Source organism: Aquila chrysaetos, chromosome 13 (assembly GCF_900496995.4).
Source record: "Aquila chrysaetos chrysaetos chromosome 13, bAquChr1.4, whole genome shotgun sequence".
Classification (NCBI taxonomy): domain Eukaryota; kingdom Metazoa; phylum Chordata; class Aves; order Accipitriformes; family Accipitridae; genus Aquila; species Aquila chrysaetos.
Window position 1 is genome coordinate 40,414,595 of NC_044016.1, and position 19,556 is coordinate 40,434,150.

General features: G+C 58.6%; 3 protein-coding genes across 3 annotated transcripts; 1 reads left to right on the forward strand and 2 right to left on the reverse strand.

Annotated features, from left to right (window-relative positions):
* Positions 1 to 670: 670 nt before the first annotated feature.
* Positions 671 to 13,368, reverse strand: STARD7 (StAR related lipid transfer domain containing 7). The gene is made up of 10 exons (XM_030034459.2): positions 13,365 to 13,368; positions 12,658 to 12,792; positions 10,165 to 10,723; positions 5,437 to 5,642; positions 5,102 to 5,151; positions 4,538 to 4,648; positions 4,362 to 4,444; positions 4,168 to 4,267; positions 3,555 to 3,639; positions 671 to 1,951 (listed from the first exon to the last, which is right to left on the reverse strand). The coding sequence occupies exons 1-10, from the start codon at positions 13,366 to 13,368 to the stop codon at positions 1,764 to 1,766; spliced, it is 1,521 nt and encodes a 506-aa protein (XP_029890319.1). The 3' UTR covers positions 671 to 1,763.
* On the reverse strand, positions 11,830 to 16,761 carry TMEM127 (transmembrane protein 127). Its single transcript, XM_030034960.1, has 3 exons — positions 16,443 to 16,761; positions 14,844 to 15,008; positions 11,830 to 14,069 (listed from the first exon to the last, which is right to left on the reverse strand). Exons 1-3 carry the CDS (start codon positions 16,684 to 16,686, stop codon positions 13,762 to 13,764), a joined length of 717 nt encoding a protein of 238 aa, XP_029890820.1. The 5' UTR covers positions 16,687 to 16,761; the 3' UTR covers positions 11,830 to 13,761.
* Positions 16,762 to 16,810: 49 nt separating this feature from the next.
* Positions 16,811 to 19,261, forward strand: CIAO1 (cytosolic iron-sulfur assembly component 1). The gene is made up of 7 exons (XM_030034959.2): positions 16,811 to 16,998; positions 17,432 to 17,580; positions 17,667 to 17,778; positions 17,944 to 18,032; positions 18,222 to 18,423; positions 18,545 to 18,632; positions 18,724 to 19,261. Exons 1-7 carry the CDS (start codon positions 16,860 to 16,862, stop codon positions 18,962 to 18,964), a joined length of 1,020 nt encoding a protein of 339 aa, XP_029890819.1. The 5' UTR covers positions 16,811 to 16,859; the 3' UTR covers positions 18,965 to 19,261.
* The last annotated feature ends 295 nt before the right edge of the window (positions 19,262 to 19,556 follow it).

Consider the following 19,556-nt stretch of genomic DNA (forward strand, 5'->3'; position numbering starts at 1 on the left):
ACATCCGAAATCACCCAACACTGCCTGCAGCACCCGGGCGCTGCCTTCATTTGAAAGGGGGGGGGGTATGGAATCCAGCCATCAGCCCCCCCCCCCCCCGGCAGGGACCCCCCCCAACACCAGCAGCCCCCCCCCGCATTGCTGTGACATGGTGTAGGGGACAGGGACGACCCCCCCCCTCCTCTCCGGCCATTTGGGGTGGGCGGCAAAGGCTGGAGAGGGGTCCTGGGGGGGGGCAGAATGGACCCGGCCCTCAGTACCCCCCCCCCGTTGCATCCCAAATCCCAGCCTTGTGCGACTGGGACAGAGCGGGGCGAAGCCACCGACCCCATCCCACCCTGCTACCCCCCTGTCCCCAAATCCTCAGTGGGGACATTTTGACCCCCCCTGCGCCCCCCCCCAAAGGGATCCATTTCAGGGCCATAACCCCCCCCCGGGCTGATTTGTGCCAACGGCCACAGCACTGTCCCCCTCTGTCCCCCAAAATCCCACCAGAGCAGCATCTATGAACCCCAAAACAGCCAGGATGGGGACAAGGCACCCCCCCACACCCCCCCGAAAAGCCCCCACACCCTGGGGGGGGGCCCTTCCCTCACCCACCAGCAGCCAAAAGATACTGCCCAGGAGCAGCCGCACGTGCCGACCCGGAGCCACAGCACCAACAAACGCAAAACGGTGGGGAATCCCCCCCAAAAAATTCTTTATATGGGACAAGCGGGTCCTAGCCCCAGAGCTCACCTGTGTTAAAGGGCTAATTAACGCCACTAATAGGGGCTGCTGATTGGGGTGGGACGCCGAGTTTCCCAGCAGCGAATGCAGGATGCTGCAGGTATGAAGGGGGTGATAAATATATGATAAATTTATTGTAAGTTGGGAATTTATATTTAAGATAAAATTATTCTAAGGTGGGGATTAAAGGGGGTGCAAGAGGGACCCATCCGTCAGACCCCAGAGGGGTTCATTAATGTGGGATGCTAATTAGGATCCCAGGGGGTGCCACCACGGCTGTGGCTAGGACAGATAATTTATTAGTATTTTGCTGATCCTACAGCTTTCGCTGCACCCCCCACCTCGTGCCACAACCCGGCGGGATCAGCCCTGGTAACACAAATGACGGTGGAGGGGTCGCAGTGACCCAGGTTAGCACCGGCAGAAAGGTGCCCCCCGCCCCAATCCCACAAGCTCTACCCTCCCCTACAACAAACCAGCAGCTAAAAACCACCCCAAAAATAGCATTTTTCCCCTAGTTCCACCAGTTCAGGCCGCCCACCCCAGTAACAACCAACCCCTCCTTGCAGGCCGAGGAGGTTGAAGGGTCTTTTGGTGGGGAAAAAAAAACCCACCGTGAGACGGTGACGTGGAACATCCTCATCCAACTGCCGCCGTACAAAAGCAAGACCCAAAAATATTTGGGGTCGAGAGTCCGAAGAGGGATGAGAAAAGGAGGGGGTGGGCAGGGCAGGGGGAGGCTGTCCGTGCCGCGATAAAAGTTTTTTTTTTTTTAGGGTATTTTTTTCTGTCGGGGAGGGGAAATATTTACCGGTACAGAAAAATGATTACACGACATGAGATTTCATCAGCCTGGCCACGAACACACACGGCGTGGGGGGCAGGATCCCCATCCTGAAGAGGGAGCAGAGCTTTGGAGATGAGACGGGGAGGGAAAAAAACTGAACTAAGCTCCAGCGGCAGCGGCACGGCACAGGTCCCTCTCCGGAGCTTGGCTCCCCGTCCCGGGGCCGGAGGAGCGGAGGTTTGGCTTCTCAGGCATATTCCAGCTGGGCAGGGCTGCAGGTACCATCGCTCTTGTGCTCCGCTGCTGCCATACTCGCCTTCCCCTCGCTGCCGCCGCTCTCGATGGGCTTGGCAGACATATAGTCCCGCACTTCGATCTCCATTTTTTTGGCTTTCAGCGCTGCCGTGTGCAGCTTCTCCAGGAAATCCGGCATACCTGGCGGGAAGAAGCGGGAGATGGTGAGCGAAGCGGGAGAGAGATGGGCATCTGCTTGGCTCCAGAGATGCCGGAGGGAAGATCCTCCTGTCTTACGCCCTTCTCCTGCTCCATTCCCATCTCCCCTGATTTTTCTTTACCCTCCTGATTTTTCTTTTCCCTTCCAGTAACGCAGCTCTGTCGCTTTATGCAAGGGGGATCCCGCAGCCTCGCTGGCAGTAAGGGGTCTCTGCTGCTTCCCATCCCCCTGCTCAGTGATAACCTCGTGGTTGAGGTGCTTTGGAGTGGTTTGGGTTTTTTTTAATTAAAAAAATAAATCAACTCTTATTTGATTCAGAGAGATCTGTTCTGGAAGAGGGGTGCAAAGACCTCAGAGCCAGGCAGCCCCTCCTGTGAGCCCTGGGGACCCTCACCACCTCCTGGCTACCTTCTAAGTGAGCTGGGAGTGAGCCTGTGACACGTTAATTATTGTTTAAAATTATTGCCTCTGCCCCAGGAAGGGCTGCACCAGCTCCTCCCTGTCCCACCTGGAGATGCTGTTCTCCCACCACTCATTTTTATTCTAAAAAATGAACATTAAGTGCATGGAGGAGGCCCCTGCACCAGGCCGTTACCGTGGCACGGGGGTGCGTGGGTGATGCCAGCCCCCCCCGCCAGAGCTTTAGCCGCCTTTTTAGATGCATTAAAGAGCGCACTCCGGAAGAAAAGAGGTTTCAGTGGTTGGCGAAGCAGGGAGGTGCAAGAAAAAAAAAAGTTGGTCTGACGCTCGAGTGTGTTGAATGAACATATTTCAACTCTTTCTCGCCTCAGTCTCTACCACGAGCCACATGATGGCAGAGGGGCAAAAAAAAAAAAAAAAAAAAAAATCACCACAGGCAACACTTCTGATTTTATTCCCCTCCCCGATGAATAAAATGAGAGTTAAAGGTGGTGACAGCTCCTTTTTCTCCCAATTTCACAAGAAAACGGCGCTCTCCATCTTTCCCCTGCTTGGGGGGGTGCATTGAACCAGTGGGTATTGCAATGCCAAGCGCTCCTCGGGCTCTTCCAGGTTTATTTGGGGGCGGCTCTGCCCTTGGCTCAGCCAGATCCTTTAAATGCCGCTTTTTCTCCCCTGCCAGGTAAAGCTGAGCTGCTTTGTGGGAGTCTCGGCGCAGGCACTGTACCTCTAAACTAGGAGGAGTTTTCTCCCCTGTTCACTATAACGGGGAAGAACTCGATTGCAGAAATACTTCAGAGCCACCGCTGCTCTAAAGTAAGGAAAAAACAGCTCATTTTATTAAAAAAAATTTAAAAAAGGATCCTGCTGTTTTTTCCTTCTGCCTGGGGTAGACTGAAGAGAATGAATATCCTTGTGCACAGACCCCGTTCCTCCTCACAGCCAGGAGTGCAGGCAGGACTCCCCATGATAAAGGAAGAGCAGCCCAAGGCACCAGAAATACCCCCAAATCCTCCAGAACTCAGTTTTTAAGCTTCTCCGTCTATTTTCTGCCCCTCACAGGTGCAAGAAGGGGAAGGCAGGACCACCTGGGCTCGCTCCAGAGCAAAGAGCCAGAGGGATTTCTTACCAAGGGGTGAATTCTCACCACCAAAGCTCACTCACCGCTCGAGACCATCCAGCTGACGCAGTAACGGGGGAACACAGTCTGAGGGTTGTCGCTGTAGGTCAGCAAGTAGTCGAAACCGTTCTGGGAAAGGAGAAGGCGAGTGAGCCTGAGCTGGCAGAGAAACTCCGCTGGGTTTTGCATCCTCACCTAAATTCCCTTTAGGAAGGCTCTTTTGGAGAAGGAGGTGTCATTCCCCTAGTCCTTCACTGACCCAGCACGCTCTCTTGAGGCTCTGGATACCCTGCGAAGACCCAGCGATGCTTTTTCTGAGAGCATTAAGTGCTAGGAACGAGACTCACGAGGCTTAAGGCTTTTAAAAAAAGGAGCCTGGTGCTCCGAAGCGGCGTTTGGCTCTCCAGGAGCACCACGCTCCTGCAGGAAGTCTCAAGCTACTGGGATAGAGCTTCAAATCCTTCCAGAGCCAGACATGGGATGGGTTTCTCTTGCCTTTGGGAAAATAACTCATCCCTCTTTTCCGATTCTGGACTATTGACCCCAGCTTAGCGCTACGGACGATGGCCGGAGAAGGAACAGCTCCCCTCGGAGCAGCAGGAAGCTCTCTTGTGACAAGCTTTCTGCTCCGTTTCCCAGCCCACCCCCAAAACGTACCTCGTCAAAGGTTTTGTGGGGACGGATGACCATTTGGGATTCATAGGTTCTGACCCGAACGTACTCAGGGTCTTCAGGGACGCTTGGATGCTCCACTGCCCTGGAGGGAACAAGAAAAGGGAGCAGCTCTCAACTTCATTTTACAGATGGGAGACGGCAGAGAGCCGTCGGGAGGTCGGCCCAGCAATACCTACCGTGAGACTAGTACCATCAGGTTGTTCTCTTTGTCTACGCTGTACCGTCGAACGTATACGTAGTCTCGTGAGTACATAGGGTACTGGGGAAGAGAAAGAACAGGCATCAACCCCGCTGCTGGCCGTTTGCCTGGGGGAAGGAGGATCACCGGAGCAGGAAAAAAGGAACCACTCACCGGGAAATGAGTGACCCAGTGAATCACTTCTGATCCAGTGGCCAAGTCTCTCTCAATTACGTCCAATTTGATGACCAGTGAGTCCCACTTCTTCCTGTATTCAGTGTCCAGCTGGCAAGAAAGAGAGACTGAGTCACAACAAAGTCCAATAGTGCTGTTAAAGGAAGGTAACCGGCCCTTTTCCTCATCCTGTGGAAACAAGCTGCGTCATGGTCAGGCGTTTTACCCACCAGGAAATTATTAGAAACTCTTTGAAAGTCACCAGAGGAGGAAGTGCAGGAGCTGGCAGGGCAGGCAGAGAGCGAGCTAGGACCAGGAACCCCCTGAGCTCCTGCAGCTGATTGCAACCCACACGTGCTGATCCTTCATTTCCAGCAGGGACGGGCAGCAAAACCCGGTAAGGGTATGGGATAACTCGCCCTACTTCTGATCTATATTGGGATCGGCTCCAGATCATGTAAATGGTATAAAGAGAATATTCACCGTTTCTCTGTCCCACCCCTCTGGCAGAGGCTGTACTTTAGTTCTAACATGCCAAACAGCCCGGATTTCAAAGGTGCTCACCTGTACGTTGAAGAACTGCCTGGGAGTCACATCTGTGTACGACCCAAACACTGCGGTAAAGAGAAAGATTTTAGTCCCAAGGCATGAGCAAGTCGTTAACTCAGTGCAGCAAGATTAAAAGGAAAAGGCATTTTCTAAGGCAGGTGGCAGGGCTGGGACTCCTCCAAAGAACTAAGCGGGGGACAGGACTACAGAGAGGGACGCAAAGGACAACAATTCCCTTTTTTTCCGGTTTCCTATAAATACAGGCCAGGCAGGATGCAGGAGGGACACCCCTAACGAGGACTCGGCGCAAGAAAAACAAGCTACAGGCAGGGTACAGGGAGCACCGTTACCTCGGTACTGGTATAAGTGGGTACCCTCGATGGGCCGCCGCCAGAGCTTAAAGTGCTTCTTGTCCATGATCATCTCCCAGGGCTGCTCCCCCGGAGCTGCGATCGCCTCTCGTCCCAGTTTGGGATCCAGACGCTGATACTCGCCCGGACTGCCGCCCTGTAACAGGCTGGATATGTTCTCCATGTGCTTCATCTCCTGCGCAGACCTGGTGGAAGATGAAAACCAAAACACCGGTTAGTAACCAAAGCCTCGTTGGAGCCTTTCTGCTACAAACAGAGTCCCTCCAGACCAGCAAAAAACCTTCCCAGCACAGTCCAGGCTTCATCTAGAAGGTTCTTGGTGTGGGAAGAGCAGCCTGGGCTCTCCGCTCCTGCCTCGACATGGAAAACCGACCCCTGCAGCCTTTTTCTTTCAGCCTAAGGGTCTCGTGCTTATATATATTATACAGCATTGAAAAATCACGCCGTGGTGTGTTCAGTAGGGGCTTCCACATGTCCTCTTGCAGGGTAGAAACATAGTCTGGGGTTGAACACAGCTGCTGGGGAGTCCCTAAGCCAGGTGGCCCTTGCAGCACCACAAAATGTCACTGGCAGCACCATAAAATGTCACTGGCAGCACCAGGACGGGCTGCAGGGCTCGCTCTTCAAGGAGAAGGAGGAAAAAAACCCCTGCGGGATGGTAGCAGTGTTGTTGTGCTGGCTGTTTCTTAGGGGAAGCGTGCAGGGGCTTGTTCCTTGTAGAGACGAGAAGTGCTTCTCCCCCACCCTGGTGAGATCTGGCAGACAAACCGCCCTCCATCCTCAGCAAATATCAGCCTTTCCATGAAGGAAAAAAAACCCAACCCTGCAGCAGTCGCCGTAAGATGCTCGCAAACCAGGATTTGTTTTCCTGGCTGAATTGAATAGAAGCTGCAGAGGATGAAACAAAGTAAGATGGATTTACGGAAAAGAAGGATTTTTGGATTGAAGTCACCGAGGTATGAAGTTGTTTGCTGGATTGAGACTTGGGGTGCAAGAGGAGGCGGAGAAGGGGCTCCCCACCATTTCAGGGGGTGGGTTGGCTCGTGAGACCCTGTCTCGGTCTCCAAAGCAACAAGAGGCGAATCGCCGACGGCAGCCAGAGTTTGCAAGGCAGCAAATGGGAACAGCAGCCTCTCCTATGAGAGGGAAGGAGAGAGAAACAGCAGGGGCTTCCCACAAACCGGGCTCCACGGACCATCAACCCCCCAGTTTCAGCATCCTTCACCTACAGAAACTGGATTCAGATCTTGGGTCTCAAAAATATGGGGGAAGAGAAGAGGGCAGTAAAACCTCCCACTGCTGGGGTAAATCCCTCCGAGCCACAGCTTCAGCCCCCAAAATAACACATTGGAGAGGAACGGCTGGTTTATCTACACCTGGAGTCCTCAACCTCAAGGAAGGAGGATCACTCACTGTCTGCAGCGCTTTCAACCCTCCCAGCGGTACCTGAAGACACTAATTATATTAAAGTAATTAGCATAGCCAGAACTAAAGTACCAATTTGTAACCTGCAAGGCAGGTCTCACTGGTCTGCCTGAATTAATGTTCATGGTCCCTGGAAATCACCAAGCTCCCAGCCTCCCCTGGCCTGCTCTGAAAGCTTCGCAGGACAAATTTGATCCACAAACCCACCTTCCCCCAGGTTTGGGGGGCACGGCTCCAGTGTGACCCCCCCAAACGCTCCTCCGCCCCCCGACACAGCCCTACCATTACCTTCACCGAGCAGGGAGAGCCCCGCTCTCTCCATCCCACCTCTGGTTTATTTATTACAGCCTTCACTCTGCCCCACCGTGAGCCAGCTCCTCTCACTGATGCAGCAAAACCCAAACGGGCTGGGTTCGCAAACTGAGATGGGGGTGCAGAGGGCACGGAGCCCGCGGGAGTGGCGGCAAGCCGAGGAATCAGGACCAGGAGATATTTCCGAGAGGGATCATCTCCGTGACTGCAGCTGAGCTGCTCCACAGAGGGCAGCGGGATGGGATGGGATCAAACCAGGGCAGGGAGCAAAGCCTCTGTGCTCCTGCTTTGCCACCTCCATCCTCATCGGAGAAGAGCTAGAAGAATAACAGCCACAGGATTTATCTGCATCAAGGCACGAGGCTGCTACCAGCCTGGCCCTTCTCCCACTGCAAACAAGCGCCCATCTCATGGCGTAAGAAACAAAATCCATGATTCCCCTCTCTGTCAGGAAGGGGCACGGTATCGCAACACCCGAAAACCAAACCACCATCGCCAGCATTTGAACGGCGAGGGCTTGGCGGTGCCCGCAAGCCCAGCCCCACACCTTAAACCTGCACATTTTAACTTCTAAACGAAGCTAATGCTGGAGGAGTTGGCCCCCAGCCCGACAGCAAAGCTCTCACCTCGACAGGGCCTCCATCGCCCAGCGCAGCCTGCTCTGACTGGCCGTGCGGAGGACGAGGCGCCTTCGTTAGCCGGCAGCCGCCTGAGCCACTTCCCTGGCCGGCGTCCAGCCCTGGCCTCGCTTTACAGGGGGGGCTGCGTCGGTGTTTCTGCACCCGCTGCGGGCAGGATGCCACCGCAAGGGATGGCTGGGCAGGCTGGAGGTGACGCCGGCCAGGGGCAGAGCTCTCCCTTGCCATTTTTGAACCCCCCCGACGGCTACAAACCACCACGTCAGAAGGTGGGGATGGCACTGCCGGAGCAGGGATTTTGGTTTTAACAAAAAAAAAGAAAAGCCTCCCCCAAAGTTAAATGAGTGGGGGACAGAGGAGAAGGAGAGCCGGGAGGGGAAGAGAAAGACGATACCCAAGCAGCGAGCTATTTTAAACCCCGGGAGGAGACACAGCTCCCTGGCTGACACAAAGCCACGGGGGAGCAACCTGGGAGGGGAGAGCTAAGTGGGAAGAGTTTCACCACACGGTTTTATCCTATTTATTTATGTCCGCCATCATTTGGAGCCCGCATGTGGCGTACTCCCACCTGCCTTGTAAAAAATACATCGGCTGTTGAAGAGAGGAGAGCAAAGCTCTCCTGCTGACACCTCCTGCGACTCCCAACTCGTTGTAACAATGAGCAAAGACTTCGCTGAGGACTTTATCGCTCCCGCAACTAAACTGAAGCCTAGCGAGCCATGATGGAGAGTAAATGATTACAGGAATAAGGAAAAAGTAAATAATAAAGAGGAATAATAAAAGTGAACTCTCCCTTGCCTCATAAAGTGCACTGGAAGAGGATTGGGCTTGCGGAGTCCTTAATTTAAGGTGAGGAGGCTCAAGCCCGCACGAGGTAACCTTGAACAAGAGAAGACTGACTCTGCTTTTAATCCCAGGCCTAAGCCAAGCCCTGCTGAGCCCGCTGGAAAACATCAGGCAGGGTTTATCCTCGGCGCTGGGACCTGAAAGGCCGCACGATGCAGAGCGGCGGCTCTCTCTGTCGGGAAATAAAACCAGGATTTGGTCCTTTTTCCAGCGCTGGCTGCGCATAAAGGTTGGGGATCTCTCCAAAGTGTTCGAAGGTGTCATAAATCAGGGTGTAGAGGGTTGTTTCTCATTAGCTCTAAGATTTAATTAAGCCTTAGGTAAGCTACTTAAACAAATACCAGGTATTTAACGCCCACAGGATGGTCTGGACAAAGCACCCGGACGCAGAATTTAAGAGAGGGGAAAGCTGGCGATGCCCCATCGCACCCCGAGCTTCTTATTAAGTTGTAATTACCCTCTCCTGACTCACCCCTACTTTATCACATGCTACGCTGGGTAATTACACCTAAACGAAGCTGCGCACTTCCCCGGCCATCTCAAAAAGCAACTGGAAAGGTTGGAGGGTCCTGTTGTCATCCTGTCAGATTGGGGGGCACTGCCCCCCATCCCCCCCTTATGCCAGCGCTGTCCACAAGGTGTAAATACTCCATGTAGCAGCATGATGTGGGGGCACCCAGTATTGGGGGGGGGGCACCCCTTTCCATAGCACCCTCAGGGTGGGAGGGGGGGTAGGGAGCCACCCTGAAACTATCGCAGGGAGGGTTTGGGGGAGGCACCCTGTTGCTACAGGATTTGGGGGGTGGAGGGTGCACCCCCAGATCCTAAGGAGGGGAGGGAGCTCGGCAGGGGGGAACCAAGCAGAGAATTGGGGGGGTAGGGGGACACCCCAAGGCCTGAGTGAGTTTGTAGGGGCTACACCATGCAGGGACAGGACTTAGGGAATGAGGGATGGTGCACCCCCCCCCAGCACCCCACAAAAAGGGCTGGGGGACACCCTCCCAGGACAGCAGCCAGGGGAGGATTTGGGGGAGCATCCCAGTAGATTTAGGGTGGGCACTCTGTGGGGGAAAAGACTTGAGGGGTGCACCCCCAGGGCAACATACGGGGCAGAACATGCAGAGGGTGGCAACCCCAGGCCCGGGAAGGTTTGTGAGGGCACCCCCACAGGTTTGGGGGAGCACCCTCGAGCTTTAGAAAGCTGGGGTGCACCCCTAGTGATGGGGGGCTTGGAGGCGGGGCTTCTCCAAAGAGCTTGGTGTGGCACCCCAAGCCCTAGTGCATCTGGCACGGGGAGGGGGGGGCAGCCCTGAGGATTGGGGGGGCACCCCAGGCCCTAAGGAACGGCGAGTTTGGGGACCCCAACCGCCGGGTAGCCCGGGCCACCGAGGACCTGGGGGGGGGGGGGGTGGTTCCCGGACCACCGGGGATAGGGGTGTGTGTGGGGGGTGTCCCGGTCCCGGGGGGCCCCGCGGCGGACACCCACCGCTGCAGCTCCTCCTCCTCGATGCGCTGCCCGTCCCAGACGAAGACACCGGCCAGGGTCGCCATGAGGCGGCCGGTAGCGGCGAAGGCGGGGCGGCCTCGGAGCAGCCCCCGCCACCACCACCACCACCACCAACCCCCTCCTCCTCCTCCGCAGCCTCGCCTCGCCCGCTCCGCCGCCCCGTCCCCGCCGCTACCACCGCCTCGGTACCAGGCCCGCCGGGCCCGCCGCGCCCGCTGCCCCGTCACGCAGCTGCACTGCCGCGCCAGCAGGCCCAACAGGCCCCGCCGACCCGCGCCGCCCCCCGCCTGGCCACCGGCAGCGGGGGGGGGCCTCGGCGGGCCCGGGCGGGCGGGGGCCGAGGCGGGCGGTCCGGGCACAGCGGGCGACGAGGCCGACGAGCGGCCGCCGCGGCTGCAACATGCCGCCGCTCCCTCAGCGGGACGCCCCGCGTCGCAGCCCGACGCGTCATCGCGCCGCGCCGGCCACGCTATTGGCCGTCTCCTCGCCGCCCCGCTCCACTCATTGGGCGGCGGAGGGGAGCGCCCGCCCCTGCGCGCTGGGGGACGCGACGGGGGGGGAAGGAGGGCGGGCAAGGGCGCGCGGGGCGCGGAGGGCCCGGGGGGCGGAGCCTGCGGAGGGAGAGGCGGGGTTTGCCGCGGGAGGGGCGGCGCTTACCGTGGGGACACGCCCCCCAGCAGCAGAGTGCAGGGCAGTGGGTGCGGGCGGTGGGTGGTTACTGGGGGGCAGTGGGTGGTTACTGGGGGGCAAGACTGGTTATTGGGGGACGGGGTGGTTATTGGGGGCAGTGGGTGCAGGCAGGGGTGGTTATTGGGGGGCAGTAGGTGGTTACTGGGGGGCAGTGGGTGCAGGCAGGGGTGGTTATTGAGGTGCAGGGGTGGTTACTGGGGGCAAGGCTGGTTATTAGGGTGCAGTGGGTGCAGGCAGGGCTGGTTATTGGGGTGCAGGGGTGGTTATTGGGGGCAGTGGGTGCAGGCAGGGGTGGTTATTGGGGTGCAGGGGTGGTTACTGGGGGGCAAGAGTGGTTACTGGGGGGCAGTGGGTGCAGGCAGGGGTGGTTATTGAGGTGCAGGGGTGGTTACTGGGGGCAAGGCTGGTTATTAGGGTGCAGTGGGTGCAGGCAGGGGTGGTTATTGGGGTGCAGGGGTGGTTATTGGGGGCAGTGGGTGCAGGCAGGGGTGGTTATTGGGGTGCAGGGGTGTTATTGGGGGCAGTGGGTGCAGGCAGGGGTGGTTATTGGGGGGCAAGAGTGGTTACTGGGGGGCAGTGGGTGCAGGCAGGGGTGGTTATTGAGGTGCAGGGGTGGTTATTGGGGGCAAGGCTGGTTATTAGGGTGCAGTGGGTGCAGGCAGGGGTGGTTATTGGGGTGCAGGGGTGGTTATTGGCAGGCAAGGCTGGTTATTGGAGGACAGGAGTGGTTATTGGGGGCAGTGGGTGCAGGCAGGGGTGGTTATTGGGGTGCAGGGGTGGTTATTGGGGGGCAGTGGGTGCAGGTAGGGGTGGTTATTGGGGGGCAGTGGGTGCAGGCAGGGGTGGTTATTGGGGGGCAGGGGTGTGGGGGACAAGGCAGGGGTGTTTATTGGGGCGCAGCGCAATGAGGGGCAGCCCCCTTTCCGGAACAAAGCGCAAGCTCCCACACACGGCTCTTTGCACCCCCTTTATTTCCTCTAGAGAAGGGCAGGGGGGAGCCCCAAACCCCACGGCACCCGCGCCCCATCTAGATTCCATCGAGCTATGGGGATCAGCGGAGGGGAGGGAAATGACATCATTTGTCTCTTTCTGGTTGTTTTTTTTTACAGAAATACAGTATGTTTATGCACAGACTATTTACACTCAAGCCCCTCTTTTGCATATAAGTCACCGGCGGGGAAACCCAAACTGTTTTCCAGCCGGATTGCCACGCCAGCCCGATGCCGGGGAAGAGCCAGCGGGATGTTTTCTTTGGCCGAGGACCCGGAGGTGGGATGGAGGAGGAAGAGGAGCCGCCCCTGGGCTGCTAAACCCCCTGAACGCCACGCTGCCGGGTTCTCCCCACGCTCTGCGCCCTTCCATCAAAACCCTCGAGGGTTTTAAGGGGCTAATTTTCCTTCTTTGAGTCTTGCAGGGCACGGGCAGTGCTCTCCCCGGGCCGAGTTTTTCAGTTTCGTGCCACAGCCGGAGCCCCGGAGATTGGCCGAAGCTCTTGCATAGCCAGTGCTGCTGCGGGTGCAGGGCGGGGGGGAAAGGGATGAGCTGGGCAAGACAGACGGCAGCAAGAAAATAGGTAATAAAAGCATCAGAGGGACAGCTGAGAACCTACAACACGCGGTATTCCTGTCCTAAAACCTTCCCTAAACCACCGCACCCTCTGCAGAGTCAGCCTTGAGCTTTTCAGTGCTGCGGTGCTCGGGTCGATGCATCCTTGCGTGGTTTTTTCCTATCAGGTTTACTTTAAACAGCCTCCAAAAACCCCACTCTGTCCCTGCCAGCTACCTCCTCCGGGTTTGGCTGCAGGTCTGGACATGCCAGGATTGGCCTTCCCTCGGTTCTCTGGCACTGTCCGGGAAAGCGCTAGCTCCTCAAGGTCCGGTGTCTCTCGGGGCTTGCGGAAGGAAACAGGGTAATAAACTAAGAGCAGGACAGAAAAACACCGAGATTAAAAGTGGGGGCAAAAAGCAGGAGAGTCAGATTGGCGCGGAGGTCAGGAACTTGCATAAAAGCTACAGGCAGAGATGCCGGTTTTCCAGCGCAGGCTCAACCTGCTTCCCGGGAGCTGTCGCTGTACCAGAGTCTGGCTTTATCTTGGCTAAAAAAAACAACCCAAGATTTGCTCGGTGAGAAGACGAAAGCAGCTGGACGCTGCGGTGGTGGGGGACAGAACTCCCCCAAAACCACCGCCGGCGGCAAAAGAGCTTCTTTGAAAGCCCATGCTGTGCCGCCTGCTTGCAAACGGGTTTTTACAGCGGTGACAGTCCCCAGCAGCTGGCCCCGAAACTGTCACCGTCCTCCCCCGAGCCTGAAATAAAGTGCAAAATGCTCGCGTGGTCAGCGCCAGTCAGGAAAGAGGAACAGATAGAGCGGCGGGAGGGTTTGCTCTACCTTCCTCCTGCCGTACAGCCGCTATAAAGGGCCGTTCCTCTCCCACCAGCACGCCGTGGCGGGTGTTTCCCCTATATATATATATAAATATATACACGCACGCATGTGCCACACCTTTCTCTGGGTGCGTGCTGCGCCTCAGCAGAGGAGGAACTGAGTTCACTGCGCGCCGGGCTGGGAATCTGGCGCAATTTCCCCCTCCTTCCCGGTGCAGGGTGGGGACAAGATCTCCGATGGGGGAGAGCGGATCCCACCGCCCCTCGTGCTGGGGAGAAGCTGCGTGGGGGGTGACGCCATTGTTATTTCGGCCAGCCGAGCCGGTGCGGGGTTAAAAATCACACCATAGAGTTAATAAAATAAAAGACGGGAAGAAAACGCCGATCGTCTGACCCGTAAAGTTCTTTCCTCTGCACGGGAGAGATCAGAAGAGTGAAGGAGGTGCCGAGAAAATGAAGTTCGGGGGCGGGAGAAAGCGACGACTGCGTCCTGGTGCCGGCATCAGGGGGTGTACGCCGGCGGCGGCTGGAATTGATTGATCACTTCGTACTCGGCTGGGTAAGGTTCGTTCTCCTCCATCTCAGACAGGAGCTCCAGGGCTTGCTCCTCTTCCTCGGTGGGGTAGTGACGCAGCAGGTTGGCAGCAGTGGCGAGGATGGAGGCTCCCCCGGCGCCCGCCACCAGGTAGAAGCTGATGGCGAAGGTGACGTAGACTTGGGACCCGTGGTACTTTTTGTGCTGCTGTTGTTGGGCGAGGATCAGCTCCGAGGCCCAGTAGCAGAATCCAATGACCGTGGCACACTGCAGGACTGAGAGAGAGACCGGGAAAGACACGCTGAGCAGCCAGCAAAAAAAACTAAATCAACAAGCTTGTTTCACGGCTGATTTGGCAAAGGGACGCCGAGCCCGGCTTGACGGCGGTTTAAGCAGGCAGAGTGCAAAAGCCTGCAGTGAAAGGAAGCGGCAGATGCCTGAAATCCAGCCCCGGAGAGAGGAAAACGCGGTGGAGGACCAGAGGCTGAAAACAAACCTGGCCGAGCGGGGAGACCAGCAACACAAAGCAAAGCTGAACGGTTTGGAATGGGTTTTTGGTTTTGTTTTTGTTTTGGTTTTTTTGCGACCTAGCAGGAGCGGCAGGGACAAATCGGCGCTCAGCGTTTGGGGTGGGCTGACAGCTCAGGACTTTCCCTGAGCCACTCAGGTCTGACGTGGGTAATTCTGCCAGGGATAAAGGATATTAAAGCTCCTTCGACCTCAGGAGCCAAAAAAGATGACCTTCTTCCTCAGAAAGGTGCTACGGGATCTCTTGGAAAAATAAGACCCATTAGTAGACACTTAATGTTCGTCCTTGGCCTATTCCCCCCAAGATTTAACTCCAATTTTAGCTGTGTGAGGCTTCCATTGCCCTTCAGACCCGAAACGCCGTGAAGGGGAAGCTCTGCGGGTAGGATGGCCACTGCAGCTCCCAACTGAAGGCTGAAAAAAAAAACCCCAAGTTTGGGGGCTTTTTTTCATTCCCCTTGAGGGTCGGGGATGGAAAAAAAGAAAGGGAGAGCTTTCCTCCAGCGCCGGCAGGGATTTACCTGTGAGGATGTGAGCGAAAGCGTAGCGGCGAGTGATCTTTAACGCCGGGTGCTTGGGTCCGAAGACGTCCAGGAGGAAAGCCGAGAGGCTGCAGATGATTCCCAGGAAGCAGAAGGCAGCGATGACCCGGAGCAGCAGGACTGTCTGCGGGTTCATGCAGTAATCTGCGAGGGGAGGAAAAAAGGCAGGCACTGAGCACCAGAAAATTCCTCTTTTCCACCCAAACCACTCAGCAGACAGAGCAACCGGCATCACGACACCCCCTGCTCTGATCCCACCCAATGTTTTCCTTTGAGCTTTAAAAACGCAGCTCTTGACAGAAACCGGAGCACAGCGGGGCGCTTTTAATTAGCCTCTAGAAAACGAACCTCCGTTATACAATAACAGTTGGCCTGGTCACGTATTTCACTTTATAAACTATTATTACCATGGAAATTAAAGCTAAAGAAACACTCCTGACACACCAAAACAGCCGAGAGAACAAAGCGGGTTGCACGGGTTCCTTATTTAAAGCGAACCTGGGGGTGTTACTAGAAAGTCTTTTGACTAACGCCACGTCCCGCCGGCGAACAAGAGGAGGACGTGACCCCGAATTCAAGTGCGTGCAGGCTCTGCCTGTCCATAACCGGGTCCGCAGCTGGTGCTGGGGGTATCCGGAGGTTCAAAGTCATCCCCCTCGGCTTCCAGGAGGTCATGGGGGAAAGGAAGGAGGGGAAGGGGCTGCAATCGCCTCCCCCCCCCACAAGTCACGAGAGATTTTAACAAAGCAAGCCAAGCGCTCGTTTTAACGTCACATTAAAAAGCGCTAATAAACACGCTGGTGTGATACACGGCTGGAAACGAGGCGCAGGAGCGCGGTTCTAATTCTATCCCTGCTGGGAAAGTGGCGGGGGGGGAGCCGATGACTAAATGCTCTCCTGCAGGAGAGGGGGGGCTCTCCTCGTGCCACCGCGGCTGGCAGGCTGAAAGTAACCAAAAGCAGGAAAACAAAGGCGTAATGCAGCCGCCCACTGCGTTTTATCATCAGAATTGTGCATTCGAAGGCATTATCCGCATCCACTTCTTGTTTTAACTCATTGAAAAAAAACCCCGACGACGCACAAATCCCGCCATAGGGATGCAGTCGCATGTTAGCTCAGAAAATAGTTGGGAACAGCAGTTTTGTGCTTCTCTCCTTCCTGGCTGATTTAATCACGCCAGAGCTGCTCAGGCTGGGGACTAAGGCCCGTTTCACCGCCAGTAACGGCAAACACACGCGTTTATCGCCAATATTCAGAGGTGAATTCGTACAGCGGGGCGGCACGCGCCGAACCCCGAACAGATTCGACGCTAAAATGGGGAAAACCCACCTCGTTTGGGTGACACTGGAAGGCAGAAATCTTTATTAATAACCCTCAGGAAGAGGCACAGGGGGGTGGCTGAGGCTCAGCCCTGCCCCCGGGGCCCGGAGGGGTGTGGGGCAGCGGTGGGGATGGCGTGGCGGCCCAGGCGAGGCCCCACGCCCCCCCCCTGCCCACACCGGGCCCGGCGCCCCCAAGCAGCGGGGCCGAGGTGGGGACGGACGGAGACGGGGACGAACGCACCCGGCCCGGCCTCACCTCGCAGCAGCTCGGGGTCGACGTATCCCAAGACATCGGCGACTCCCAGCTCCTGACGGGCGCAGGTCCCGCCGTGGATACGGAGCCAGGCGGGTTCGGCCAACGCCGTGCAAAGCGCCGTGATGGAGAGAGCACCGGGCAGCGCCGAGGCCAGGCTGCGCTCCGGCTGTTTGGGCAGGCCGCTCCCCGCCGCTCCTCTCCGCCGACGACCGCCGGGCAGCCCCGGCCCGCCCGGGGTGTACATCCCGTCCCGCCGCCGAACCTCCGGGCCCCACCGACGGCCGCTCCGCCTCGGATCCCGGCCAAACCCCCCCCCCCCAACCCCGGCCTCCCCCTCCGCCACCGCCCCGCTTCCGGTTGCGCGGCGCTTCCGCTTCCGGCGCGCTGACGTCACGCCGCGCCGCCGGCAGCGTCGCCATGAAGGAAGCCTTGGAGCTGCTGTGCCGCGTACCGGCGCATCCCGACTCCCGTTGCTGGTTCCTGGCCTGGAGCCCCGGCGGAGGGCTGCTGGCCTCCTGCGGCGGCGACCGGCTCGTCCGGCTCTGGGGAAGGGAAGGTGGGCGGCGGCGGGCCGGGGGTGGGCGGGGTGAGGCCGGAGGGGCGGCGAGGGAGGGGCTGTGGTGAGGGGGCGGGGCTAGAAAGGAGGGGCTGTGAGGAGGGGGCGGGACCAGAGGGGAGGGGCTGTGATGAGGGGGTGGGGCTAGAGAGAGGATGTGGTGAGGGGGCGGGGCTAGAAGGGAGGGGCTGCGGTGAAGGGGCGGGGACAGAGGCTGTGGTGAGGGGCGTGGCTATAAGGGAGGGGCTGTAGTGAGGGGACAGGGTCAGAGGAGGGGCTGCGCTGAAGGGGCGTGGCTATAAGGGCTGTGAGGGAGGGGCTGTGGTGGGGGCGGGGCTAGAGGGCAGGTGTGGGAGGGGCAGCTTGCAGGCAGGGGCGGGGCTGGGGGCGGGGCCTGTCCCCCGCGGGTGGGCAGCAGGGTTGTCCCCCCCAGGGCCGGGCTGGTCCTGCCGGGCGGTGCTGGGCGAGGGGCACCAGCGCACGGTGCGCAGGGTGGCCTGGTCCCCCTGCGGCTCCTACCTGGCCTCCGCCAGCTTCGACGCCACCACCTGCATCTGGAAGAAGCAAGAGGATGGCTTTGAGGTGAGACCCCCCCACACACCCCGTCCAGCCCCTGACCCCCCCTCCCCGTACCCCCCCCACTCCTCCCCTCTCCTCTCCCTCCCCAGTGCGTCACCACCCTGGAGGGGCACGAGAACGAGGTGAAGTCGGTGGCCTGGGCTCCCTCCGGCACCCTGCTCGCCACCTGCAGCCGAGACAAGAGCGTCTGGGTCTGGGAAGGTGAGGGGAGAGCGGGGGGGACGAGGGGGAGCAGCCCTCCCCCCGGGCACCACAAGGGAGAAGGGGGGGGACAATGGAGGGGCCTGAGCCGGGACGCGGCTGAGCCAAGGCTGACCCCCAGCCCCAGCCTCCCCTCTTCTCACTGTAACAGTTTTCTCGCTGCAGTGGATGAGGAGGAGGAGTACGAGTGCGTCAGCGTCCTCAACTCCCACACGCAGGACGTCAAGCACGTGGTTTGGCACCCCAACCAGGAGGTAAGAACTGAGCCTGGCCGGGGCGACCCCAATTTCCACCCCAGACCCTACCCCAGTGCTGGGAACGGGCCTGGAAGGCGGCAACCTCTTCCCGTTCCGGCTCCATCAACCTCAAACCACGGGTGAAGGGCAGCTTCACGTGTGCAGGCAGCTGCCTGGCGCCTGGTTCATTCCTCTGCCCTCCCTCAGCTGTTGGCCTCGGCCAGCTACGACGACACGGTGAAGCTGTACCACGAAGAGGAGGACGACTGGGTGTGCTGCGCCACGCTGGAGGGCCACGAGTCGACGGTGTGGAGCGTAGCCTTCGACCGCAGCGGCGAGCGCTTGGCTTCCTGCAGCGATGACAAGACGGTGCGCATCTGGCGCCGGTACAAGCCGGGCAACGAGGAAGGTGAGGCTCCCAGCCCGTCTTACGTGCCGCAGTGCTCGGAGCTGTGCGTAACCGGCTGGGGAAGAGAAAGGGCGGGGGAAAAGAGCGGGCAGGGAGCCAAAGTTATTCTCTTGCTTTCCAGGGGTGGCTTGCAGCGGCACCGACCCCACGTGGAAGTGCGTCTGCAACCTCTCTGGCTACCACACGAGGACCATCTACGACGTAGCCTGGTGAGTGGAGGGAGGCGGTGGCAGAGCCGCCCGGCTCCGATTTCTCCCGGCAGCAGTGTGGGTAACCCACCTGGCGCTGCCTCCGCTCTAGGTGCCACCTCACCGGAGCGCTGGCGACGGCCTGCGGCGACGACGCCATCCGAGTCTTCGAGGAGAGCGCATCCTCCGACCCGCAGCAGCCCACCTTCGGCCTCGCCGCTCACGTTCCCCGGGCGCACTCGCAGGACGTTAACTGCGTGGCCTGGAACCCGAAGGAGCCGGGCTTGCTGGCCTCCTGCAGCGACGACGGCGAGATCGCCTTCTGGAAGTACCAGCGCCCCGAAGTTTGCTGAGACGTTCAATTCTCTTGCGTGTTGTCCCCCTACCCAGCGGCGGGACCCTTCGGTGCTGCCGCCGGCACCCGGCCCCATGCCGGTGCGGAAAGCAGGGCAGGGGAGAGGGTGACCGACCTCTTCTGCCTCACGGGCTGGACTTCTGCATGCCCAGGACGATGGGGGTCCCACCGGCCTCCCCAGGGATGCAAACGGGAGCGCGGCGCCTTTGCCGGGATCCGGCTGGCTTTCGGAGACAGGGCAGGACTTGCTCCCCCCTCCTTCTGCCCCATGCTCAATAAATCTGTGCTCTCCTGGCCAAAGCCTCCAGCTCTTCCTTTTGGTGCCGTCACTGGTGCAGCCGGCACCCTTGGGGTGTAGGTGCTCCCCCAGGAGCTGGACGAGGTGGCAGAGGAGGACAGGCCCGCCAGGGAGCTGGTTTTACACTTCATGGTGAAGCACAGCCCGAGGGGAAGCATTTAGGTCTGCTGGCACCGGCAGAGTGCTCCCAGAAGCGGCTACTAAGCTAACTCTGCCTTAATTAGTTCTGCTAATGAACTTTTTTGAGCCCCACAGTGAAGGCACAGAGCTACTCAGTGAGTAGCCTCAGGGT